Raw genomic sequence first — 25,358 nt, 5'->3', positions numbered from 1 at the left:
GCATTTCACGTTTAAGCTGTCCAAATGAATTTTTTTTGAAGTCACTTGACGACACATGTATTTGTTGGAGGAACGCAGTGCCCTCGTGTGGTCACAATGAGAATTGCGGCATCCATGTGTCGTAAGCGGCAACTTAAAAGTGAAAATGTCCGCAGCTGCATGTGATTGATGCCGAACTGTAAAAGCGAGTTTCTTAAATGAAGGTCTGTATTTAGTGTAGTCGTCGCAATCATCTGATTTTCTTTTTTATATTGAGACGTGTTTGTTGAACTGCAGAGCCTTTTTTTCAAGGGAGTCTCGCTCGAGCTTCTGCCTCCCGCGCGGCCGCCTGTAAAATGAGATCCAACCCGTTCTGAGCTGCGCCGACCGCCTCAACCTGCTTACTTCTCGACCAGACCAGGAAGCGCCATGCAGTCTAGCGGCCGGTCGCCTGCTTCGCGACGATGAAGGTGATCCACCTCGGGGGCCGCAAAAATGCCACCACAGCCGGTGACCTTCTCGCCTCGACAGGAAGGACGCCGAGCGGCTCTCCGGAGGAAAGGCTACCGCTTCCGGGCGCCAGGCCACGGCTGTCTAAGGCCAACAAGGGTGCCATGGTCAAAGTGGTCCGGTTGCACCTGTCGCCTCAGCCGCCCAGCCTGGAGAGCCTTGAAGCGGCGTGGAGCGGCAGAGCCCCGCCGAGCCCGGAACGGAGGAGCGGCGAGGCGGCGGAGGAAGAGCACCCCGCTCCTCGCAGCCGGAAGAAGGGCTACAAACCCCCCGACGTCAGGACCATCTTCGGCCCCGAGGAAAAGGACCCCAGGGTGAATGAGGAGTCCGGAGAGGGCCACTGCTTCGCTGCCGGCGGGGAGAGGACCTGGTGTGACGTGTGCTGCGAATACATCTTCCGCGGAGGGCTCACCTGTGCAGGTCAGTGATCGACCTTCCGCAAATTCCTTGAATTTTTTTCTCCTTTCTGACATTCAAATTCTACCTTTTGGTTTCAATTGTGAGCTCATTTACACTATAGGCCTTCCCCTTTATTCGATTGACCCTCTTGTGGGGTGGGGTGGCGTGGCTCAGTGGTAGAGTGGTAGTCCCCCAACCTAGAGATCGTGAGTTCGATTCTCCCTGATGAGCTCGTCAAGATACTGAACCCCACGTTGCTCCTGGTGCTGCATGGATGGCGAGATAGTGTAAAGCGCTTTGAGCGCCTTCAAAGGTGGAAAATCTAAGTTAAACATCACCAAAACTTCAAAAGATCAGAAATCAAGGGTGTGCAATAGTTATGAATTGGTGAACTGAAATGGTGTTGCCATAGTTAGAAGTGTCTGGTTCAATTGAAAATGCCTAAAGAGTTCAATGCAAACGATATCATGTACGATTACTGTCACACTTGATTACGCAACTGTAACAGGAAGAATTTTCCCATATTCAGTAGCCGACCGGGCAAATAAATTCCCCTGCTGATTGGCACAACTGGAATGTTGTCGGCATGCGGGCGGACCGGCACCCGTCCGAAAGGAAAGTGACGACAATTCTTCGAAACCGACTCGACGTTGTTTACATACCGGCCTGCATCGACGTCGCCCGAGTGGTTCACCTATTAACAAACGCGTACAAGCCGGCTGGGAAATATTAACATTTTTGAGAAAACCCATTCCAAAGCAATAACGAAGAACTAAGCTAGAGTGAGTTGAGGGGTGTCAAAAACTCTTTTCCCGCCAGCTTCTGAGAACTTGCTTGCAATGATGGTGCGTGCCACTTCGCAACAAACAATTGGCAGTAGGACGTAGTCTGTATGACACCCGGAAAATCCATGAGAATACCATTTAGAAATTAGTTCCCACGGTCCGAACACAAGTTCCTTCGGCGTTCGCTAAGATGTAGAATTCTGAGCGTTTGTGAGAAACTGGGACCGTCGCACAATGTGTGCGTGTGTGTTTTGTGGAGCCCAAGTGTCACAATGGCTGAACAAACAAGGGGAAGCAGCTGACCCTCACAAAAAGGGCTAAGTGGGAGGTGCCGCCATCCACTACAACTCTCATTCGGAGCGGAGGCATCATGGAAGGTGGCCTCGGACCCTCCGAGCTTATTTGGCCTAGCGGAACGGCGTGATGGGTGTCGTGACGAACTTGGGCAGAACTTTACGGAGAATATCGGGATTCTTCTACCGTTTTCACGCCGCCATGAGGCGCTCGGGTCGACTGGAGGTCACGTCGCTGTGGAGGAAGTCGGGTGAGACATCGCGACCCGACACTGTGTTCTGGGCTACGGTTCATGTAGCTTTTCAGTAGGTCTTCTTTTGATGGACCTGCCCTCAAAATATTAAGTTGCTCATTTTAACTGGCTTTGAAGAATTACTGTAATTTCAAGGATCATTTTTGACACTTTTAGGTGTCCTCTCATCTTGAATTGGCCGCCATGAATGGTGATCACGGATCGCCGAAACACTGTCTGCAAACAAACCCTTGCGTTACATGTAGGCCATCAACTTCGACCTCACTCCAACATCAATCGCTTTCAAAATAACTTTCGTCCGAAACGGTGTCCGGCTTCCTGTCCTGCCACCCGAGGCGTGAAAGCGGGAAATCCGACAGACGGCCGCCAGTCATAACAGGAGACGTCAGTCGGCCGGGCCAGAAAGCGCGACTCAGCGCTCCCGACCCAAACTGCCCGCTCGGCAAAAATGGACAGCGGCCCGTGTGCCGAGATGACAGAATGCCGGATGTTGTTTGATAGACGATTGGAATGCTCGAATCGGGGAGGGGTTTGCGTATCTGTAGATTGACAAATCATCTACCACTCTTGAAGGGGAGACTGCAAACGGTCTAGCTGAGTGATGACGCTGTGGTAGCATGTGTTTTTTGACATAACATGGAATACGGTGATTATATGGAGTGTGACGTGACGATTCAAGTAACACGTGTGAGTGGGACAATAACACCCCACTCGTATTTGTGTGTGTGTTTTCGCAGGCTGCAAATACACGTGTCACCCTGCCTGCAGAAGCTACGTGACTCTGGATTGTCACCCGGCTGCATCGGCGGCGGCCGTCACTCAGGACCACATCAACAACAACATCTCACCTTTAAAAGTGAGGGATCGGTTTGTATTTTTAACTCTAGTCTCATTTTCTGTGTGGTGCTTATTCAAAATGTTTTTTTTTTCCAAAATACTTCTCAAAAGAAGTCAATTTATTTTATGTGAATGGCTCAACAAGCGGTACTAGCTAATACTCAGTGAGGCGAGTGAGCACACTTTTTTTAAGATTCATTTAATCATGAAGTATTTTAATAACGAGACTATTTTTGATCGGAAAATAGTTTTTAAATAATTTGAATGTCATTTCATTAGGATGTAAATTTAATAGGGCTGTCAAAATTATTGCGTTAACGGGCGGCAATTGATTTTTTTTTTTTTTTTTATTAATTACGTTAAAATATTTGATGCAGTTAGCGCACATGCCCCGCTCAAACAGATTAAAATGACAGTACAGTGCAATGCCAACTTGTTACTTTTTTTTTTTTTTGTTTTGTCGCCCTCTGCTGGCGCCTGGGTGCGACTGATTTTATGGGCTTAAGCACCCATGAGCATTGTGTAATTATTGACATCAACAATGGCGGGCTACTAGTTTATTTTTTGATTGAAAATTTTACAAATTTTATTAAAACGAAAACATTAAGAGGGGTTTTAATGTAAAATTTCTATAACTTGTACTAACATTTATCTTTTAAGAACTACAAGTCTTTCTATCCATGGATCACTTTAACAGAATGTTAATGCCATCTTGTTGATTTATTGTTATAATAAACAAATACAGTACTTATGTACCGTATGTTGAATGTATATATCCATCTTGTGTCTTTCCATTCCAACGATAATTTACAGAAAAATATGGCATATTTTATAGATGGTTCGAATTGCGATTAATTACAATGAATTCATTTTTAAGCTGTAATTAACTCGATTAAAAATTTTAATCGTTTGACAGCCCTAAAAAAATAAAAGCGTGTTCAGTCATCTTACTGATATTTTGGTAGTACCGTTTGACGCCACATGAGGGCGACTGAATACATAAAGTACATCGACCTCAGCGCTTTGGGCAGTGTTTGGCAAAAAATATATTTTAAACATGGAAGTAGTTTTAAAAGTCGACTATTTCACAACTATAAATATTTTCAAGGAATACATTATTTATATCGCATCATTTAATGAGGAAGAAAGCAAAAAATAAAAATGGATGCTCGTTCACATCACTAATATTTTGGTAGGACCATTTGATGCCACATGAGGGCGACTCATTACAAATTATGCATCGGGAAAAGAAACAAGATATTTTTTATTAACGTAATGCATTTTACATAGAACAGTAAGAACACAAACATTTTTTCTGTACAGTCTAATTTTAAAGACAATTTTATATAACCAACACAAGTTAGATTTTTTTTTTTTTTTGTGCTATTAATGCATAATGAAATAATTATTCATTTATCGACTGCCCATCTGTATTGCCAGAAACGGCGGCCAGTGAATTCAAATGTCAGAGACTCTTCCATATTTAGCAACATGACCAGGAAAAAACATTTCATTCACTACATTAACAACTTGATTGAATTTTCTTTAATGACTTGACGATGGCGAGTCAATGTAATCATGTGTGAACAGAGTGCGCGTTGTGCGTGCTTTGTGTTTGACGTCCACTCGTGGACCAAAACAACATGTTGAGACTTTGGAAAGTACCCTGCGTCAATTTCCTCGGAAATTTGGATGTAAGCCCTACTTGAAGACGACCTTATCTATAAGTAACATCATTTCTATAAAGCTCGCCTATATGCCAACCTGCCACCCCCAAATAACATTTTCCTGTCTGTGACCGCATTGTTGTCCAGTTTGAGTTTCAGACATGAATTATGGGAGACGCACAGGAATTATCTTTGAGGATTAAGCGGGTCGCGTGCGGGTCACAACAGACAACCCACCCCCCACTTTCTGCATTTTTGGCAGCAGATTTCCTTCGTCGGAAATATCTGGCTCCTGACTTTTATTGAAGTTTTATTGATTTAAATCCTGACTATTATCCCATAAAATAGGGGCTTTTTTTTTCATGTAAAATGAAAGATTCTATCAGTATGCAAAGATGCCAACTGTAGCTTTGTTGTTGATTTTGACCGCACCCGGCCCCTGGTTTTTTTGATCCCGCCAATCTGTAATCTCTCGGCAGATGATGCGGAGTCTCGCGCCAGCTGGCCGCGGGCTCCGTTCGCAGACATGTGGGTCATCCCGCTTTGCCTCGCCGCCGGGATTTGCTCCGCTTTGTCCGCTAACCCGCTTCAAAACCCGTTTTGCTCTTTTGAGAAAGATGAAACCGCTCGCGTGCCGGCCTGAACATGACGGTTCCTGCTCAGCTCTCTTTGGGGGAAGGTTGAAAGAGTAACAATGATCTCTATCGGGGTGGGACTTGACACTCAAGGTGTGTGTGTTTGCCATTAGGGATTCCATGCAAATGAAAATTGAGAGTCAAGGCATGATTGGGACTTCTTGCCAATCATAAGCTCATGAAACAAGGATAAGATTGCATTTATTAGTTGAGAAACGTGGGAATTTGCAAAGGTTAATAGGTCAAGGATTAGGTAAAAGTCTCTGGACCGCCGTCAAAATGGCATCCCTGACTTCTTTCGGTTGAGCGTCGTCTCCTGAATTTCCTCGAACTGCGAGTTTGTCTGTCCTTCCTCGACATGACATTCCTCCGCACTGTGATGGCACCACACCGCAAGTTTTGCCTTGATGGATGAAATGCGGAACCCATGTGAGCTAGCGACGCCACGCGCATGCCCTTTGCGGATCCCTTTCCAAACTCCCGAGGCCTTTAATCGAGTTTTGTCAGTTATTCGACACCTGCGAGCGAGAACAATGTGTGACGGAATTTTGGTCAAAAATAATGCAAGGGGAAAAAAGTGACTGTTCTTCTCTTCTGCAAGACAGTTTGTCCACATATTGCTCTTATAAATGGCTTGGTTCATAAAGACTCGCCTGGGTTGTTCAAGGTTCTTTCCCACAGTTGGAGTTTGGGTTGTGAAACACCTTTATTGCTGCTTCTCAGGATTTAAAGCAGCAGTAAAACACACCCCACCCTCTGTTCCACCTTTGAATGACATGGCGTTACCTCGCCAACACTCAACTGCACACATGTAAAGACTAAACGAATCTACAGAATTGTTCTGTCCTCGGTCTCGTATTGTTTATTGTGAAACCGAGGTCTGCTTATCTGAGGCGTGCGTGCGTGTCTAAGCAAGCTCGCATGCGTGTGTGCGTTTTGGATTTGTTTCAAAGAAAAGAGGATGGATGGTGGCTTGGCTGCCCCTTTTGTGCCGCGTTTATTCTGGGCGCTCTTAAATGAGAGCTTGTCTGTCTAAACATCTCCCGGGGTGGTTCTGCTGCGTTCAGCGTGATTTAGTGCACGCCGTGCTGCTGAACAGGCTAAACCTGTGTTTTTGTGGCTTTGTATTGCACCTGTGTAACCTCCTCTTAATTGTGTTTGAATAAAAGCCTCTAGTAATGATGACGTCTCGCGACTTGACCGAGCTTATTTCGAAGTCGGCAGACTGTTGTAAAATACTACGATGTAGTAAGAAATCCGGCCGTGAGTATAGTGCACGCAACTGTTCTTGTGGAGCGGTAGCGCACAGCTGTGACAAACTACCGCTGACCTTTTATTTTAGGAATGTGGGTAACCATATTCCTCTCTGTGGTGCGCGTGAGTTCCAAAGACCTTGTGAATATTCAGAGCGACTTTGAGCTCGGCTTACTTGACAGATGGGCGTCTTCTTTGGCCCTTTTGCATTTGGTTTGAACATTTTTAGTTGTTCAGTAATGTAATCTTGCACTTTCTATACGTGTACAATGTCATTTTGACCTGGTAAGTAGTCAGTGGTAGCGAGTTGTTTTCTGTATGGCATAAAACCTGCTCATAACTGTACATGAATGAGTTTTCGTTTTGAAATATCAATATTTTAATCCAGGGGTCCCCAAACTTTTTCCTGTGAGGGCCACATAACCTTCTCTGATGGGGGGCCGGGGTCCGTTTTCTAACAGATAAGGTGTGACGATTGCAGGAGTGCCTAAATGTAAAAATGTATTGTTTTTCAGAAAGCCACAATCAAATAACCCATTCTGGATTCTTCACGGAACAAAAGTAAATAAAATAAAAATAATATTATATAATATAATGATAAAACTATTAATTAAATAGATCATAACCAAATAACACTCTCTGTGTTCTTCACAGAAAAAAGCCAGGAAATAAATAACACTATTGAGAAGGGGGAAAAAAATATATATATTTTTTTTTTTTGCTCAGGGGGCCGGACCAAACGTGGCCGCGGGCCGTAGTTTAAGGACCCCTGTTAATCGATTCAACGCAAAAGCATTTAAAACTGCAGTGACGTCCTCAGTAGCGTCAGTAATCTGAGCGTTGATTGGTTGGCCGTCGTGCGCTGGCCTCGACTTCGATACCGAGTTTCTATTGGCTGGTTGTCGGATTGCTCTGGTAGTGGGCGCGGTCTTACTGTATCTGGTTTGGTGCGTTCACTTACTAACAGTCGGCGTAAAGGATCCAAGTGCTCCTCGCGCGACTTAAAAGTCCAACTTTCTGACGGTATAGCAACTTTGAAATCTACAGAATCGAAGGGCGTGGAGTGTAAGTCGATGCGATGAACATCGGTGGAACTTTAATTTGAAAGATGGGGACAGTGAAATGAGTCGTCGCGCCGGCGGAGCGACTGACCGCCCGGCCCGGGGAGGAAGACTCACGCGCCGCTCGAAGACGGAAATGATCCCTTAGCAAGCAAACGTCGACGCCGAAAGATCACTTGAAGAACACCGAACTACTTTCTGGTTTGTTGTGAGAGCAGGAGCCATTTTAAGTCGGTCGGGAATTAGTTGGATGCGGCCGAGATCGAAGCGAGAAGTTTGTCCCCGCCAATGACGTGGAATAGCACCATGAGCAGTGGCTACAGTAGCTTGGAGGACGACTCCGAGGAATATTTTTTCACAGCCAGGACGTCTTTCTTCAATAAACCGTTGGGCAAAGTCACTGAAAGCAAGGTAAAGATGAAAGGTGCACCTCGTCGACGTCAGTTTTTTTCCTTGAACTTTTAGAACGTCGTACGTCACCCAAATTTAAGGTCCAAGGGTTTTGTCCACCTGTCGTTTCCCTTTTAAGCTAGTACCGTAAACCTGTTGATTGTACGGGAAAAGAATTGACGAGACTCCCTTTAACTTTCCAAACTGTGTGTTCGATTTCCAATTCGATTCATAGGTCAGTTAGTCTTTAATGGCCAGAATGTCCAAAGCAGTTTGGAATGTGCAGCGACCAGTATTTGCTGAGCAACCAGTTACTAGGCTTAACCCCATTGCCATGAATGTTTAACCTGAAAGCCTAGTGGGCCCAAGTGTCATGTAGCCCACGGTTGCCATGACTTCGAGGCAATGGCCTCAACATTTGGGCTCAACATTGGTTGGGACGATATAACAGCACAACATGCAGGCACGGGACATTAATAACACCAAACAAATTGGGTGAACGGGGGTCAGGGCTACATTTCTCACAAATATGAACCTAATTAATTGATAGGCTAACTGATCATTGCAAAATAAATCTGTATTGTCATATCAGTGCTTCTCAAATATTTTCTGTTACACTCATGCACTGGTTGGTCCTCATGGGAAACGCAGTCTTCCAAAAAACTACCGCTTTTGTCCAACAGCGACGCTAAAATTGACCAAAACTGAAAAGTTACCAAGTGTTCCTTTTAAGACCACATAAACAATATAAAAATGAAAATTGGGTAGAAGGGGATAAACCTCGGTTCACTACATTTCTCACAGTTTAATAACGTTAACCGCAGAAAACACAAACATAAGTGGAGGACGCTTCTCTCTAAACAGCTTCCTACTCGAGTTTTGCAGGTTAGCAAATTCACAGTTTAATGTTATGCAAACTGTGATGCAGGTTGTAGCAAAATTTCAGTAGCTAAATTAGTGGTGTGTTCCCCCACCTCCATAACACTGATGACGTCTTTTTACAGTACGTATAGTGGCTGCTGCTGGCTGAAAAAACTTCTGATATCCGTCCTCTTTGAAGGGGCGGAGGAGGCGGCATATAACTGAACTCATTATAAAGTTGGTTGGGACAATTTGAGCATTCTGGAAAGATGTCCCTAACATCCCTATGCAAACTTATGCCCTTGCTTCTGGGTACCAACATGGAGTGAAGAGAGATACCCCCTCCCTCCCACACAAACCCCAACCCTGACATGGGTCTTTATGCTTGTAAGATCTTGGTAAAGCATGCAGCCTCCGGTGCGGGCGGTCGCGGGTCGTCGTTTGGCCTTGGATAGGCGTCAACACACTCCCAGCACGCACTGTGTTTACACAACTGATTTGTTGCACACTTTTCGGATGTCGGTGCCAGAACGTGACTCATGTTATGAGTGCGAATTGTGTGATCCTTCCTCCTTAACAAACCCTTTAATACAAGTTTGTGTGAGCGTCGACGATGTTCTCCCGCAGAGAGGTCACGGCGGGCCGCCCCCTTATGATGTGGCCTCGGGCGCGCAGCGGGTCGCCCGCCGTCGTTCCTGCCGGCCCTAATTACAGGCCGGGAGGGGGGGGCGGGGACCCCAATGTGTGGGTCGGCTGTGTGAAATGACTGCTTGTTTGTGCAGTTAAAGGGCATCGGGTACGCCCACGAACACTTCATTGCTGGGAACAAAAATCCAAACTTAGTAAGAATTCTGTTCTAGTTTTACAAAACGCACGGATTCCACAGTAATTATAGACACAGTACAAACATCATCCGACAATACTCGCAGGCAAATATTCTCTCTTGACTGTTTGAATGAAATCATTTGAATTTGTTTTAGTCCCCCCCATTGTCAACGTGTCCATCCGCAGGTTGTAATCGGCGCGTCTCCCGGGTGACGACAGAAGTTTGTGCGACATTTAATAAAGCCGAGGAAGAAGACACAAAAGAGACGTCCAGGACGGAACGTGTTGAAATCGACAACAATGTCGCGTATTTCATTTAGAGCAAGAAGAAATGCTCTCGTGTGATTTGAGCTTCATCCACAGCATTTTTCAAATGCGCTCAAAGACTCCAGATGTAGGAAATAAAGGCGCGTCTGTGTGGAAATGTCATGCCGATTGACAGCTCCGTTTGTGTCGCTAAATGAACCTTTTGCGTGTTTCTGAGACTGCTGTGTCTTGTTCGTGGTTTTTGTGATAGTAGTGATGCATGTCAGTGAGTTTAGACGCATCTCAACTGCTTATTTGCGCCTTTTAAATGTGGTTTACTGTTAGTTCTAAAGGAGAGGTTGTCCTCAGGTCGCCACTCAGCTCCTCTCTAACCAAAGTCAGCTGATGTTTTGGAGAAGAAAGAAGGGGCTTTTTTTGACAAAGTGAGTGAGCACAGAGAGCGGTATCGAGTTGGCAAAAGTGCGGCGCGACGTCAACCGTGAACGTCTTCAACTCGTTGACCTTCTCCGGGGATCTTTCGTCGGCCTTCCTCAGAACGTTCGTTATCTTTGCATCTGGCAAGAAGCGCCTTTCGTCTCCGAGGGCGACAGCCAGACGCCGCGTCGCCGTGCCAATGCGTGTCAGTATTTGTTTTTTCATGCTTTTCAAATGACCTTACATCATTGCCAACCGTTTGCACAATTTATACTGATGAATTTAACTGACTGGCCGCCACTGACGTTGATAGACGTCCAAACCATTTAGTTGGGGGGAGTTGACTGCAAGGCCTCAAAGTCCAAATGGATTGGACATCTCGCAGTATTCATTCTCTCTCAGTGCAAAAGGACTGAATGTTCCTCAACATTCCCCCACTGTAGATTTCCTTCTATTGTACGTCACTTCCCGTTACTGGCGTTTTTCTTTTCCCACTCCTTACTTTCCGCTGTCTGTGGCAGGTTACGTAAACTTTTTATAGCGGCTGGTCGTTTAGTTGCTGCTCGACACGTGAAGACGAATGCACATGCATCGCCGCTGTAATCTGGCCTGCCAAGAGCACAGATAGCTTCAAAACGGCTTTGCGATTGAAAGCAGGTGGAGGGGACCTTTTTGGAATGTGCCGCACCCTCTTTGTGGACAGTCGCATATTTGAGAATAGAAATGCACCGCAACAAGAAGTAACGTTCAAACCACACGAGGCCCAGGTCGGACCTGTGTGACAAATGACCTAGCTCGCTATTATGCGTCACGCATGTTTTGTGTACGCGCAGCTTTAAAGGGGGTTTCCGTGCCGTCAGATAACTGACATGACCGTATTTGTCATTCTGATCTCAGGTTAGACATCAGTAAGGTTGTCATTTGACGCAATGAGAATATCATCATGTCTGCTTGTTATTTTCCAGAACAAAGCAGCTGCCGTGCATTTGGCGGGTTGTCAGGATTGACGCTAGCTTCACGCGTGACTCACTTCCTGCTTCTTTAGGCAATGTTTCACAATCTTTATGATGAATCCAGGGATGATCACAGAGGACCGATTGCTTGATTGTCAAATATTGGAAAGCTGCATCTGTTGTTTGGAACATTGAAGAGAATTCACTTGGTCGCCTGCTCATTAGAAGCCACTGCCAGACTATTTCCACTTCCTCACATTTTACACTCTCCCCCAAGCTGGTATATCAGGGTGGTCCCGAAGTCTGCTGCGTCCGCTTTCACTTGTTTTTTTTGGCGGGTGTCTTTTTGTGAACAGTTTCTTGGATGGAAACACGGAAGCAACTGTGTGTGTGTGTGTTCACCTCGTAATGCAGGAATGTGGAAAAGGTGTGGTCCTTCTTCACTTCCCCCCAGCGGACACAACAGGAAGTAACATCGCCTGCAGGAGGAGGGGGCGGCCATTTTGATACAAAAGTAAATAAAAGCACAAATGGGTTGCTTTATAAACGTTAGTTTGTCTGTGGAAATGATGTTTAGTCTTCCCACGCCGCGGCATATCGTCGCTTAGTATACGGTGACATCATCCGTTTATGTACAAACTGGGAGATAAAGGCAGGAATGCTGCAGGTGCATGTGTGAGTGAAGATAAGAACTTGAACTCGAACCATCATGGGTCTCATTTATTACAATTAAATGTGAGCTCCCGTGACAGCGGCGTGATGAGTTGAACTTATCCGTTGCCATTGCCGGCGTTAGACGTCCGAACCGTTTGAAATGAATCGGACGTCTGTTGCTGCCAATGGCAGAAATGTGCGCGCACAGCAACCTGTGGCGTGTTTTTGTGTGTGCGTGGACCCCGACTGATCCTCTAGCTGCGTCTTGGCCATATAAGGATGCCATTCCCCAGTGTGTTTTAATAGAGCAGAGCGGCGTCATGCCTTTGTAAGCACAGACAGCGCAAGAAATAATACAAGAAAGTAGAATTCACTCATTGTGTTTGTGTTGCTTGAGTGTCACACTGTTGTGTCCCGCCATCAAAAACGACGCATTTTGTAGGGGTGCACGATATCCATTTTTTGAAACCGATATCGATAACTTCCTGCTCCTCAAAGCCGATATCGATAACCGATGATAAATATATAATTTTTTTAATGTTTAACCTGAGTTTTTGAACACTTGGATGTTTAAAAAAAAAACAACTAGTGGTGGATTCAACATAGATTTGCCTTTGATCTAATCCTGATTTTTTATAATGACATGAACAAAACTGCGTTTCACTTCTGCACTTCCCGACACCCAGCTAAGAATGAATGCACTTCCATAAACCACAAGGCTTGGTCTTTTTTTTGCTTTTATGGGAAAACAGTAGTCTTAATATTGTGAAAGTACAACAGAAAAATACACATGTTCAATACTCAATATACAACAAACTGCAAAATACACTTATATACACAACTATTATATGTATATCATTGCACACTAGCTTGAGCTACCAAAGCATTGGCTGGCTTCTATAACACAACTTATGAAGTTGTGTATATATTACCCTTCACCACAGAAGTAAACATATATTGCACATCTATATGTTATAGTAAACATAAATACTTACATATATTTGCGAGGCAGAAACGTAACAGAAAGCATTCACGACTGTCAATGCTACCGCTAGACACCGCAACGTGTAAGTGATTGAACCAAACTACTCTAACAAAAAATAGATGCAGTGAATTATTCTGACCAGCAGGTGGGAGCAATGCCCCGCAAATAGTCAACTGATTTCCCATACCAGTGTGTAAATTGTAAAGCCAGAACAGTACATATTATCGGTCCTATTATAAATGTTATTGGATTTATCAGGATGACGTCATAATTCCTATTATCGGACCAATAATTATCGTGCACCAGTAGCGTTTTGTAATGAGCACTTCTTACTGATCCGAATCGCGTCAATTTTTCATCTTTTCAGGATGTGGAGAAGGAGAAGCAGCTGCGCACCGAGTTGAGCCGTGAGGAAATCAGGCTGAAGATTGAGCAGTACAACACGTTGACCAGAGACCTGCTCAAAATGACGCTGGTGAGCACGCAAACACACGAGTATGACGACTTTTTGTTTGCGTGAAGTCATTTGTTTTTGGTAAATGCGTCTGTTCCGTTTTCAAGTGAACCTTCACATTCCCTCTCGGTGACATCACCGAGATCGCTTGCCGCTGTTGTTCTCCTGTCGATTCAAAAGGAAAAACTTTCAACCAGATATTCTCGATGCTAATCTTTAGCATTTCACAGACGACACACTTAGAAATCTAAACTGTGTGTTGGAACTTGAGCGCACGTCCGCATCTGTCTTGCTATCTTTTGATCTTGCTGCGCAATCTCGGCTTCCTCTTTTCAATCTGACATCCTGTCGATCTCGTCTCCGCACGGGCCCGTAATGAAGTAATCAGATTAAACCGCGTCGGCCATCTGTCTTCCTCGCGCCAAAGTCATTGGGGTCCTACCGCGTTTGTGTTGGGTTCAGGGCGCCAGCGGGGTGTACACGGGCTTCATCAAGGTCCAGATGGACCTGAGGAGGCCGGTGACGGTGCGCGGCGGTCGGAGGTCGACCGGCGGGGACGCGGCCGCGGGCGAGGCTTTCTACCTGCCGCGGGGAGTCAGCAACACGCTGCACATCAGCTCCAACAACACCGTCAGACAGGTACGCCGTCGCCGTAGGCGTTTGCCGTTTGAGCCAAATACTGAAAGTTGTGTTTTGGTGGCGTTCAGGTGATCGTGGCCCTGCTCAACAAATTCACCGTAGCGGACAACCCGGCAAAGTACGCGCTCTACAAAAGATACCACAGAGAGGAGCAGGGTAAGACCGTGTGCATCCTCATATCTGATGAGCGTGTATTTTTAGATGTCTTGCGTGCCAGCATCGAGCGCACAAATAACCCACATCTGCAAAAGATCTTCTCATTGATTCAAGTTGAAAAGCAAAACTTTACTCGTCTTCTCGACTTTTATGAGCTTGTAAACATTGTCTAGACGGCTTCAGAAACAAAACGGCTGACAAACACTAAAATGGGCCTGCGTGTGTTTAGTGTACGTGTGTAAACTGGCGGACGGCGAGCAGCCGCTCTTTCTGCGTCTGGTGGCGGGACCGGACGACGACACGCTGGGTTTCGTTCTGCGCGAGCAACAGACCGGAGAAGTCTTGGTAAGTTTCTCGCTTTGGTCCTTAGTTGTTTCATTTTGCTTTTAAAACGTTGCTGCCCTCTTGTGGCATTGACTCACAATTACAAACGTTTTCGGGCATGCGTCGATTTCTCCACTCGAGTGAATTGAGTTACTAGCTCGGTCACACGGCCAATTGAACTCGTAGGTTTGGCTGTACCCACTGAGATGTGATGTTGTCTTATTTTGTTCCTAATTTTTCTTCCATCCCCTCTTCAGTGGGACGCCTTCTCCGTTCCGGAGTTGCACAACTTTCTGCGTATTTTGGACAAGGAAGAGAACGAGCAGAAGGAAGCGTTGCTGCGCCGCTACGACGTCTATCGCCACAGACTGAAGGAGGCGCTGAAGGAGGCGCGTGGAGGAGCTCCATAAGACTTGAATAGCTCTCTCTGGAGAGCCAAAAGGGCGTTATTATTGAGGTTTTTTTTAATAGTGCATTGCGATGAAGAGGAGATAAAAGTCCGCGTCTGGACCTTTTGAGACTGTGCCATGACCTAGTTAAATTCCTCACTACAGTCTGTACAATTTTCTTAATTTATTTTGAGTTGAGCAGAGGCGGCCAAACAATCACAATGCACAAAAGTGGGACGTCAAGAAAGTTGAATTTGAATGTGGACGGGATTCGGGAAGTAGACGACGAGGGACAGGAAACGTAGAATAGAAACGTTACGCGATAGAAGAATGAAAAGCGGCTGAGGTGGGCACTTTGTTGTCGTGCCCGTCTTTGTGCGAGTGTCGCTTAATCTCACACGAAGGACAGTTTGAACCTAAAATGCGCTCTTAGCTTTAAAGGCAACCTTGCATTGGGTTCATTTTGAAATTTCCAAAACTTTCTGGGAGGTTCTAGCAAGTGGGGGGGAAAATGGTTATGACGTCCACAATAGTTGCTGCTCTTTGTTGTTGTTGTAGTCCATCAGCATCAGCTACTAGCAGCAGCGTTTCTGTTCAATCAGTGCCCTCTTGTGGACAAATGCCGCAGCTAATCAAATTTGTGATTATTTTTGTATTCTTGTAACCAAAGATTATATGTGGAGTTGCCTGGAGCAAAAACAAAAAGTGGAGGCAGAATATATCGAGTAGAGTTTTATTTAAATGATGTCTATGAAACACTGGCTTTAAACGGATGCACAGAACGGTCGGAAGCACAAATTGGGACCATTTTAAATGCGGAAGAGCGAAAATATGGAAGCAATTGTTGAAGAGAAAGATTGAATATGAAGCGTTACGGCCTTTCTGTGCTTGTGCATTTAATCGAAGCGTCTCCATGGAAACGCGTTCCTATGGTTGGAAGCTGAACTCTTATTTTTCTTTTCGGGGGGCACTTTAAATGACTTCAATTCAGGGAAGACGGGTTGGTGATCAATTTTTTTGGTCTTTGTTTTGTTGGTGATGTTGGCTTTTGTTTAAATCAAGTCAACATTCTTCATATTTGTTTTTATTCGATGGCTGCCGTTTTGTGAGTATACACTGAATCAATTATTTTGGCCTCACGATGCGTTACTGTGGCAACGTGTTCAACCAGGCTGTTTTCTGCATGGTTTTATCGTTTTCGAACTGGACATTCTATTTGTGTCGCTTGAAGCCACTTTTCCAGGAAGAAAACTCTAGCAGTGCCTTCCGAGCGTTTCTTTTCATCTGCAGATGGAAAATGTATTTTGGTGTTCACTTATTAAAGTTGTCATTTCAAAGACAAAAAATAGGTGTGTGGGTTTTTTTTGTGTGTGTGTGAAAAGCTCCTCCTCCACTCGACCTTCATTTGAACCCGCTTCATGCTCATAGCCCCGCCCACATCTCCATTCACACGTGTGAGCCGAACAAAGTCAAGTTGAAACTTAAATGGGAAGTAAGCGGAAACACTGCGTTTGACTTGAGAATGAAAATTAACAAAAAGCTTGAAGGGGAATTAGCGTCAAGTCAACTTCTCGTGTAGACCGTCGCATTTTAAAATGGATGTCCAGAAAGTGTACGACCATGATTGTACGTCTTCTTGCTTGCCTTCGCTTTCATTCGCAACTTTTACGGTGAAGGTTGTAACCGGGCGAGTGCTCTGCACTAACGTTTTATCTTGACGTCATTCAATTGTTGATTGCAAGAGCGCAACAACTTGACGAGCATGTAAGTAGAACTCGTATTGTTCTTTTTCTCGCAATTCTCCGACGGTTTTCTCATCTTCCAAAAGACTGACACTAGAATTAATCGATAATATGACGAACAGATACGGTAAAATGACTGCCAAAGTTGTTTTTTAAAAAAAAATCCAAAGGTGTGTCGACAATTCGGCTGCCACAATTGAATACGTTTTAATGCAAAAGAAACGGAATAACATAACCTAAACTTAACCGATTTTGTGACCACGCTCATTGTAGAAGTGGATTTCGTAAGAAACTGCAAATAAACTTACTGGTTTAACACCAAAACGCCACACGGTGGCGACAAAGCCTATCTTGGGTGTTTTTCAGGTGAAAAGTTTCCCTATATGTAAAATGTTCATTTTCAACTATGCGTCAGACTACAAACATGGAAGACATTGACGGTTATGTCGTCAGGTGGTGCGCGTTGGCGGTTCTGCTGGCGGTCGGTGTCGCCGTCTACCTCCTCCCTTCGCCCATTGACCCGGAGCCGCATGTGTGAGTACAGTTATGGCCTTTCGCCTCTCGGTCGCCTCGCTGACGCCTGCCGTGACGCCCAGACTGAAGGGGCCCCCGCCGGTTCTGGAGGGTCCGCTCGCCGTCAACACGCTGTTGCGGACGGGCCGCAGACTCTTTGAAGGAAAACTACGCGGACCAGAATCCTTTGCTGCCGATGAGGAAGGTGGGCAAGTTTTGTTAACAATAAGTCGGGAAAAGTACCATTTTAAAAAATTTCCTGTCAGGTAACGTGTACACGGGGACGGTGGACGGAAAGCTGTGGCGAATCGGACCGGACGACAGCCTCGCGTTAATTACGCAAATGGGCGTGGACTCGCCCCTATGCGGTGGGTCGTCGCTACTCCCGAATAAGCGCGCACGAGCGACAACCGGACGCGCTGACCTCCAGGCAGCAGCACGGACCTGGAGCCGACGTGCGGGCGTCCCCACGGCGTGCGTCTGGATCGCCACGGTGACCTGATCGTGGCTGACGCCTACTTAGGACTGCACAGCGTGGATCCCCGCACGGGACGCAAGACGCTGCTGGCGTCCAACTCACAAGGTCGCCACTCGACGGCCGCTTTTGTACCCTTTTTACATCCGACTGACATTTGGGTCGTCCTTTGTTTTCTTTTTGTCCGCAGGTGCCGGCGGCGTCCCCTTCGCCTTCCTGAACGGCCTGGAAATCTCTTCCCGAACGGGTGTCATCTACTTTACCGATTCGTCCAGTCGTTGGGGGCGCAGACACGTCAAGTTGGAGGTCAGTCGTGACTTTTGAACTCATCGGCTGCCAGAAACGGACGTCCAATTCATTTGGACTAGACGGTGATTGGACTCTGCCGCGTTGCTTTTCCCAGGTCCTCGAGCTGAACCGGCTGGGTCGTCTGCTGTCTTACGATCCGGAGACGGGTCGAGTCGACGTCCTGCTGGATTCTCTTTACATGCCCAACGGCATCGCGTTGGACCCCGACGAGCAGTTCCTCCTGCTGGCCGAGACCAGCATCGCGCGCATTCTCAAGTAAGTGCTGTGCGTGCGCGCACGGTGAATGCGATCTTGACGGCATTTGCGCCCGTTTAGATTTTGGCTGCGAGGTCCGAAGGCGGGCACTAAGGAGATCGTGACTGACAACATGATCGGTTACCCGGACAACATCCGTCTGAGTTCGCGCGGGACTTTCCTGGTAGGCGTGACCACGCCGCGCTTACGTGCCTTCCTGCCGCCTTTCTTGGATTGTTTGGCTCCGTACCCGGCCGTTAAGCGCTTTCTGGCCAAGGTCACCTCAAGTCGCCGCGGTCCCAAAATTTCCCGCGTCCTGATATTTCGCCTGCCCCTTTCCAGGTGGTCCCGCTTCGGTGGTACGACGCGCTCCTGCCGCGTTACGCGATGGTTCTGGAGCTGGACGGCGACGGGCGCACGCTGGGCTCCATGCACGACCCCGAAGGCCGCCTGACGTGGGCCGTCAGCGACGTCTTCCAGCACGCCGGCCGCACCTTCCTGGGAAACACCGACCTGCCCTTCCTGCCCGTCGTCACCCTTCCGGCTTGAGAGGGGTCGCTAACTCGTTTGGGACTCGGGATGCAGGTCGGTTCCAGGTTTTGAACTCGGGAACAACCTTCCCCGTTTCCATTTAGCCTCGTTGTGTTAATGTTTACACTGGAAAATATGAATGTTAAATGTGACGGCGAACCATCTGTTGAAATAAAGTTTTTGTCCGCACCATAGAGTAAATAGATTTATTTTGCACAAAAAGGTGGCCGTCCGAACACAGACGAGACAAAGTGCGTAAGATCGACATAAAACATTCCAGGAAAACCAAAAGAATCAGTTGGGTGAAAAGAACAATCAGTCAGACAGCAGCGTTTTCACAGTTTTGCTTTTCAAACCAGGGTCCACAAATGAATCATTTTGAAACTGTCAACATATAAATGAAGCAAACATTTTGAATGGTGTTATTCAGCAGTCATTTTTGAAAACGTCACGAGTGGACCCCAAAGGTTTGAGAAGCTATCGACTAAATGAAATCCAGTCAGTCATCCAGAATCCAACTCAGTAGCAAAACGATTCCCAACTCATTGACGGCAATAGACATTCAATCCAAGCAAATGACGTCTACTAGTGACAAACTCATTTGATTTCACAGCCAGCACAAGGACTTAATTGGACGTCACATGATTACACGTCTATTATCGTCAATGGGACCGAAAGAGTTAATTGCGTTCACAATTTTATCGAGCAACACACTCAATGCTCTCTTAATAAGGGGAAATTGACCTTTCATTTTAGAACAACTAAACTGTGCACGTGTATATGATTTTTTCAATGTGCACATAGACTGCGTGTAAGACATTTTCTGTTGTTCTTTTTCCTCCCGTCACAACAAAGAAAGCACAATTAGAACCCACGAGCCATGCCGATCGGGCTTCTCTTTTAGCCGGCGGGCGGGCAGGCGGCAACAATCCCTTCCTTCATCCTCAAAAAGAAGTCATTTTCACTTCATCTTTTGTCGGAGTCTTCCGAACTTCCAGTCGCGCCCGTTAAACATCTGCCGCGGTTCAAATTTGAAACTGAAAAAAACAAACAAAAGGTGAGTCAAAAAAACACTGAAAATGAAAGAAGGTTCTCTCCTAATCTTTTGTACGGAACATTTCAGATCCTCACCCCGCATCGTAAACGCCGGCCGTGCGGCACGTTTGCCCGGCGCACGACTGCAACATCATCAGCCGATGGTTCATCTTCTCCAAAACTTCCTGGTCGATGGTCTTGGCGATGTTGTCGAGCTGGAACGGGTCCGCCGTCAGGTTGTACACCTCCACGAACACCTGCGACCGTACGCTCGACCGTAAACGCGAGCGGAAAACCCCGCCGCAGAAGAAGACGCCGCGCGGCTACCTCGGTGTCGTCGAACTCGCAGTACTGCAGGTTGGCCGCGGGCGCCACCGTACGCACGCACGCGTACGTGTTGTTGTACGAGTCCTCGCACACGCAATCTGGGAAGCACTCCTGAAGAGACGGGGGGGAAAAAACATGAGTACTCGCACGCCGTTTTGTAGACGCCATGTTGCTCTCACCGACACTCCGGGCCCGAGCAGGGGACAGGCGGGGTCGGAAATATCGCTGCCTTCTCCTTCGTATTCCACCAAGATGTCGCTCCTCCAAGAGCTGCCGTTGACTTGCCCGTTCTAAAAGTCACAGCGGGCCAGTTTGAGGAGTTCCGTCCAAGTCCGGCCGGCGGGGGAACACGAAGGCTTACCAGAACGGGCAGGAAGGAGGTGCCGTCCATCTGCGTCTTGTTCACGTCGATTCCCGCCACGTCCAGGAAGGTCGGGCCGAGGTCCACGTTGGCCACCAGGAACTGTCGGCGTGCAGATATTGTTACTGCGGCGAATCGTGGGCTCGCTGGCGCCGACCGCGTGTAAACGGATCATTCTAAAAGTGTCTCATTGCAGAGAGGAAGCGACCTGGCTGATCTGTCCGGCTTTGACGTTGGGTCCTCGCACCATGAGAGGAACGCGGATATCAAACTCGTACAGCTGCCGCTTGTCCAGAGGAAGAGAGAACTGACCTGCAGGGAACAACAAAACCAGTTTACACAATTTGTTGTTTGTTTTTTTTCATCTGCCTTCCGTTACCCGTGTGGTATCCGTTATCAGAGGTAAAGAAGATGTACGTGTCATTCAGTTCACCCCTGGCTCGCAAGGCGCTCACTATCTTCTCCACTAGGTCGTCCACCGACAGCAACGTCCGCCACCTGCGACGAGACGGACAATCTTAGACTGCGCCTCGGCCGGAGGAAGTCTCGCCGCGCCGGATCGGGACCGTTTCACGAAGGCGGCGTCCAGAAAGCGCACGGACGAGTTGCTCATGGGCGTCTTGGCCTGCCGGATCAGCCAGTGTTTGTCCTGCGGCGCAAAACACACGAGAAAGTCGGCGTCGGTTCCTCCGGACGTTCTCCGTTGGCACCCACCTTGCCGTGAATGTTGAAGTTGGGATCCCGGGGCGCCCGGGTGCCGTTGAAGCGGTCCCGGTACTGAGGGGCGGCCGTCCACGGGGAGTGGGGGGCCGGCGTGGACACCATCATGAAGAAGGGCGCGTAGCTGGATTTGGACTGCAGGAACTTCAAGGACGCGTTGGCCTAGAACACATCAAAAGTCAATATTTTTTTTCCCTCGGGACCGGGCTTCATCTTCTCACCAGCACATCCGTGAGGTAATCTTTGCTGTAGTCGTCTCCGTGCTTCTGAGCCTTTCCGTTAACAGATAGAGTGTAGTTGTAGTACTTTGAATTTTTCTCCTGGAAGGACACGTGAACGACTGTTAATTCCTTCACTCTCTGTTTTTAGATGGCTTTTTTTCTTCTTCTTACCAATCCGACCCAGTAGCTCCAGCCGAGAGGAACGTGCTCGATCCCGCCGGCTTCCGCGTGCCCGTACTGCGTGCGATACAAAGCGTTCAGACGACCGTCGCTCGCCACGTCGACGCGAGTGCCCACCTGGTTGAGGTATTTTCCGGCAAAAAAGGTCTGGTAGCCGGCGAGGTTCTTAAGCAGGGCGGGGAACGCGCGCGCCTCCTCGCTCTTCTGCCAGGCCGCGCTGCTGCAGTTCCCCTCCAGCGTGTTGTTGGTGACGCGGTGGTTGTGCGGGTATTTGCCCGTCAGGATGCTGGCTCGGCTGGGGCAGCACAGCGGACTGGCCACGAACTGCAAAGAGGAGTGGCGTCAGGAAACCGTCGCCGCATTTCCGCGGCCGGAGCGCTTACCGCGTTGGTGAAGGAGATTCCTGCGTCGCCGATGAGTTTTTTGGTCTTGTTTAAGGAAGTCTGCATGTGGAGAAACAAATGCTAGAGACTGAGAGGAGCAATGAGACTGCATCACTTGCTTTTGTCATCAAACCAAATTGTGTCTTTCAATGGTGGCATGTTTTTTAATGATTAAATCATATGTGTAAGAAATGTCAGGTTGGTTTGGCAAGCCCATTTGATGAACATGACACTGTATATTGTAATAAATGTTATATAAAAGGATAAACTCCCACCCTAATGTCAATTGTCACATACGCACTGGGATCGCTACATCACTACTTGTTGCTAGTCACTTATTCCCAATCTACGTACGCTTTAACCTGTGTATTTATATTGGCCTGATTGTTTTTTTGGTGCACGTTTTGGCGAAGCTTTCAAACTACTTGTACTGTGTACAATGACAATAAAGGCTTTCTATTCTATTCTATTCTGATGTGAGGCGAGGAAATCAAGATAGACATTTGATGAGCTGTTCCCACCAAGCCCCCCATGGCGATGTCGAGGTCGTCGGTGAGGATGAGGACGATGTTTGGTCTGCGGGACGATTTGGCAAAAGCTCCGTGGTTGCCGAACTGGACGCTCCACACAGTGACGCAGGTAAGCAGATACTTGAGCCACATTTTCGTCTTTCCGACAGATGATGGGCTCTTGCCGTCACAGGGTGCCAAAAGCGCGGAGTTCTCCTACTTCCAAACAAATAATCAAGCGGCCAGTGTTTACACAATCGTCAATGTTTACAACGGCCCTTCACTTCCGCGTACAGCAGTCACGCGCATCGGAGTAATCGTAACATTAGATGTCTTTTCAGGGCCGCGAATCGACGGGGACGAACGTCCTCGCTCGGCGGCCATATTACAACGGGCCCTTTCATTCGACATGACGTCAACGGAACGTGTAAACGTGAATATTGACATTGAAATGAAATTAAATAATGCCACCCATATTTTTCATGATAATCAAAATCGTCCACAACAAGTTAGCACTCACCATTTTACGTTTCCAAAAAGTGCTGCCCTCTTTGTGGCTGAAATGAGTACATAAAGCTCGCTCCCCTCTCAAAAATGGATTGGACGTCATACGCCGTCAGTGGCAGTCAATGAACGCCCTACCAATTCAATGTTACAAATGAAAATCTTAAAACGCGATTCATATAATAAGGATGACTTTCTTTAAAAACAAAAGGAATGAATATGTATTCATTTCATTATACAGTATTTGTCTGCAAGTGTTGCTCCACCGCTTGCAGAGTTACTTTCACTTAACGTAACATTTGTCGTCAACGTCAGGAATTACACCTATTAAATTAAACAAAAATGGAAAATGGATTTTTTTTTCGTAAATAAAACACGATTTTTACTTTTTTTTTTTACTCGGAAATGTCTTTGCCTCCTGAGGGTCAGTTTAACAGCCTCTGTAATAGGGTGACATTGTATGTGCTGCCACCTGCCGGATTTTCAAGATAAAAGCCAATTTACATTCCATTTTAAGTCAACAGTTTCAGCCTCTTAATAGTAAAGATTGTAATTATTTTTCTTCCGGGGAGTATTAAATTTGACCCCCACCCCACAAAAAAAAAAACGGGGTGGTAGCAGATATTCCATTACTTTCCCAAATAAAACATGCAATTTTAGTTCTTTACTAAGAGATTTCTTTGCTTCTGAGGGGTCAGTTTAACAGCCACGGTAATAGAGTGACGTTGTATGTACTGCCCCCTGCCGGATGTTCAAGAGAAAAAACGGTTTACGTCCCACATTTTGAGCTTCTTAATAGTAAATATTGTAATTATTCAGGTTTTTTTGCCGGCGAATTTTAAATTTAAAAAAAAAATGGGGGAAAAATAGCAAATATCCTATTACTTTCCTAAATAAAACATGCAGTTTTAGTTTTTTACGAAGAGATTTCTTTGCTTCCTGAGGGGTCAGTTTATCAGCCTCTGTAATATGGTGGCGTTGTATGTGCTGCCCCCTGCCGGATATTTAAGAAAAAAGCCGGTTTACATTCCATTTTAAGTCAACATTTTTGAGCCTCTCAATCGTAAATATTGGAAGTATTAAATATTATATAATATCATAATTATAGTAATATATTTTAACAATAATATAATAATAATATATAATATAAATAAATTACAAATATCCTTTTTTGGGGGAATCTTTAATAAGTCAGCTTAATTTTTTGTGGCTGTAATTCTTACTTTTTGATATTATTGTGATCCTAAAAATTCTAAATAATAACAATAATAATAATAATAATTAATAAATAAATAATAAATCATGCAAATTAAAAAAAATAATTTAAAAAAAACTATTCTCTTAAACGCCACAAGAGAGCGCTCGTGTAACACCAATGGCGTGGTTCGTCTTTTGGTTCAAAAATAAAAACATGTTTACACGTAAAGTGCATTTGATTTTAAAATGAAATACGTAATTGAAATTGAACACCTTTCATTTGCTTTTAAAATAGATCGAACTTTAATCGTTAAAATAGATCGGACTTTAATCGTAAATAACTTAAATATTGCCGGCAGGAATGTAAACCGGCTTTTTTCTTGTTTATCCCGCAGGGGGCAGCAAATACAACGTCACCCTATTACAGAAGCCGTTAAACTGACCCCTCAGGAAGCAAAGAAATCTCTTCGTAAAAACCTAAAATGATATGTTGTATTTACGAAATAAATAGCATATTTGCTATTCCCCCCCCCCATTTTTGTTTGATGTGAAATACCCCCCCCCCCCCCCCAAGAAAAAACTTCATAATTACGATATTTACTATTATGAGGCTCAAAATGTGGAACGTAAACCGGCTTTTTTCTTTAACATCCGGCAGGGGGCAGTACATACAACGTCACCCTATTACACAGGCTGTTAAACTGACCCCGAGGAAAGCAAAGAAATCTCCGAGTAAAAAACTTAAAATTGACGAAAGAAATTGGATATTTGTTGTTGTTGTTGTTGTTGTTTTTTCCTTTTTTGGTTCAATTTAAAATATCCCCCCCAGAAAAATATAAATAATTACAATATTTACTATAAAGAGGCTCAACATGTTGACCTAAAACGGAAAGTAAACCGGCTTTTTTCTTGTTTATCCCGCAGGAGGCAGCAAATACAACGTCACCCTATTACAGAGGCTGTTAAACTGACCCCTAAGAAAGCAAAGAAATTTCCGAGTAAAAATAACTAAAATGGTATGTTTTTTTTACGAAATAAATAGAATATTTGCTATTTCCCCCCTATTTTTGTTTGATGTAAAATACCCCCGAAAAAAAAAAACTTAATAACTACAATATTTACTATTAAGTGG

At 45.9% G+C, this 25,358-nt stretch overlaps 3 protein-coding genes across 9 annotated transcripts; 2 read left to right on the top strand and 1 right to left on the bottom strand.

Annotated features, from left to right (window-relative positions):
- Window positions 1-111: 111 nt before the first annotated feature.
- rassf3 (Ras association domain family member 3) lies at window positions 112-16,331 on the top strand. 6 transcript variants are annotated; one of them, XM_057854743.1, is made up of 8 exons: window positions 112-203; window positions 292-909; window positions 2,958-3,076; window positions 13,391-13,498; window positions 13,940-14,116; window positions 14,185-14,272; window positions 14,502-14,617; window positions 14,854-16,331. In XM_057854743.1, the coding sequence occupies exons 2-8, from the start codon at window positions 444-446 to the stop codon at window positions 15,004-15,006; spliced, it is 1,227 nt and encodes a 408-aa protein (XP_057710726.1). In that variant the 5' UTR covers window positions 112-203; window positions 292-443; the 3' UTR covers window positions 15,007-16,331. The 6 variants fall into 6 exon arrangements, with proteins under 6 accessions (XP_057710726.1, XP_057710727.1, XP_057710725.1 ...); XM_057854744.1 differs by having other exon boundaries at window positions 124-203; window positions 277-909; XM_057854746.1 differs by lacking the exon at window positions 112-203 and having other exon boundaries at window positions 234-449; window positions 515-909.
- A 159-nt stretch (window positions 16,332-16,490) lies between these two features.
- Window positions 16,491-21,447, top strand: zgc:194209 (uncharacterized protein LOC570908 homolog). 2 transcript variants are annotated; one of them, XM_057854750.1, is made up of 9 exons: window positions 16,491-16,749; window positions 17,181-17,261; window positions 17,324-17,445; window positions 17,507-17,608; window positions 17,671-17,823; window positions 17,906-18,021; window positions 18,119-18,279; window positions 18,340-18,535; window positions 18,601-21,446. In XM_057854750.1, coding segments are annotated over exons 1-9 (1,140 nt in total). In that variant the 5' UTR covers window positions 16,491-16,747; the 3' UTR covers window positions 18,808-21,446. The 2 variants fall into 2 exon arrangements, with proteins under 2 accessions (XP_057710733.1, XP_057710732.1); XM_057854749.1 differs by having other exon boundaries at window positions 16,549-16,597; window positions 18,601-21,447.
- Window positions 18,972-22,876, bottom strand: gnsa (glucosamine (N-acetyl)-6-sulfatase a). The gene is made up of 14 exons (XM_057854688.1): window positions 22,538-22,876; window positions 22,017-22,076; window positions 21,751-21,957; window positions 21,625-21,690; window positions 21,454-21,552; window positions 21,227-21,394; window positions 21,079-21,161; window positions 20,892-21,010; window positions 20,721-20,824; window positions 20,513-20,614; window positions 20,331-20,441; window positions 20,152-20,262; window positions 19,921-20,081; window positions 18,972-19,826 (listed from the first exon to the last, which is right to left on the bottom strand). The coding sequence occupies exons 1-14, from the start codon at window positions 22,676-22,678 to the stop codon at window positions 19,751-19,753; spliced, it is 1,608 nt and encodes a 535-aa protein (XP_057710671.1). The 5' UTR covers window positions 22,679-22,876; the 3' UTR covers window positions 18,972-19,750.
- Between the last annotated feature and the right edge of the window lie 2,482 nt (window positions 22,877-25,358).

This window comes from Corythoichthys intestinalis, chromosome 13, assembly GCF_030265065.1.
Source record: "Corythoichthys intestinalis isolate RoL2023-P3 chromosome 13, ASM3026506v1, whole genome shotgun sequence".
Taxonomy (NCBI): Eukaryota; Metazoa; Chordata; class Actinopteri; order Syngnathiformes; family Syngnathidae; genus Corythoichthys; species Corythoichthys intestinalis.
This window is presented reverse-complemented; position numbering and strand designations above follow the sequence as displayed.

Coding starts and splice junctions, on each gene's coding strand:
- rassf3 (XM_057854743.1), top strand. CDS start 444: ATGAAGGTGATCCACCTCGGGGGCCGCAAAAATGCCACCACAGCCGGT. Junction 910..2,957: donor CGGAGGGCTCACCTGTGCAG/GTCAGTGATCGA, acceptor GTGTTTTCGCAG/GCTGCAAATACACGTGTCAC. Junction 13,499..13,939: donor ACCTGCTCAAAATGACGCTG/GTGAGCACGCAA, acceptor TGTTGGGTTCAG/GGCGCCAGCGGGGTGTACAC.
- zgc:194209 (XM_057854749.1), top strand. Junction 18,022..18,118: donor GCAGACACGTCAAGTTGGAG/GTCAGTCGTGAC, acceptor TGCTTTTCCCAG/GTCCTCGAGCTGAACCGGCT. Junction 18,280..18,339: donor AGCATCGCGCGCATTCTCAA/GTAAGTGCTGTG, acceptor GCGCCCGTTTAG/ATTTTGGCTGCGAGGTCCGA.
- gnsa (XM_057854688.1), bottom strand. CDS start 22,678: ATGTGGCTCAAGTATCTGCTTACCTGCGTCACTGTGTGGAGCGTCCAG. Junction 21,691..21,750: donor CCGGAAAATACCTCAACCAG/GTGGGCACTCGC, acceptor TATCGCACGCAG/TACGGGCACGCGGAAGCCGG. Junction 19,827..19,920: donor GCCGGCGTTTACGATGCGGG/GTGAGGATCTGA, acceptor TGTTTTTTTCAG/TTTCAAATTTGAACCGCGGC.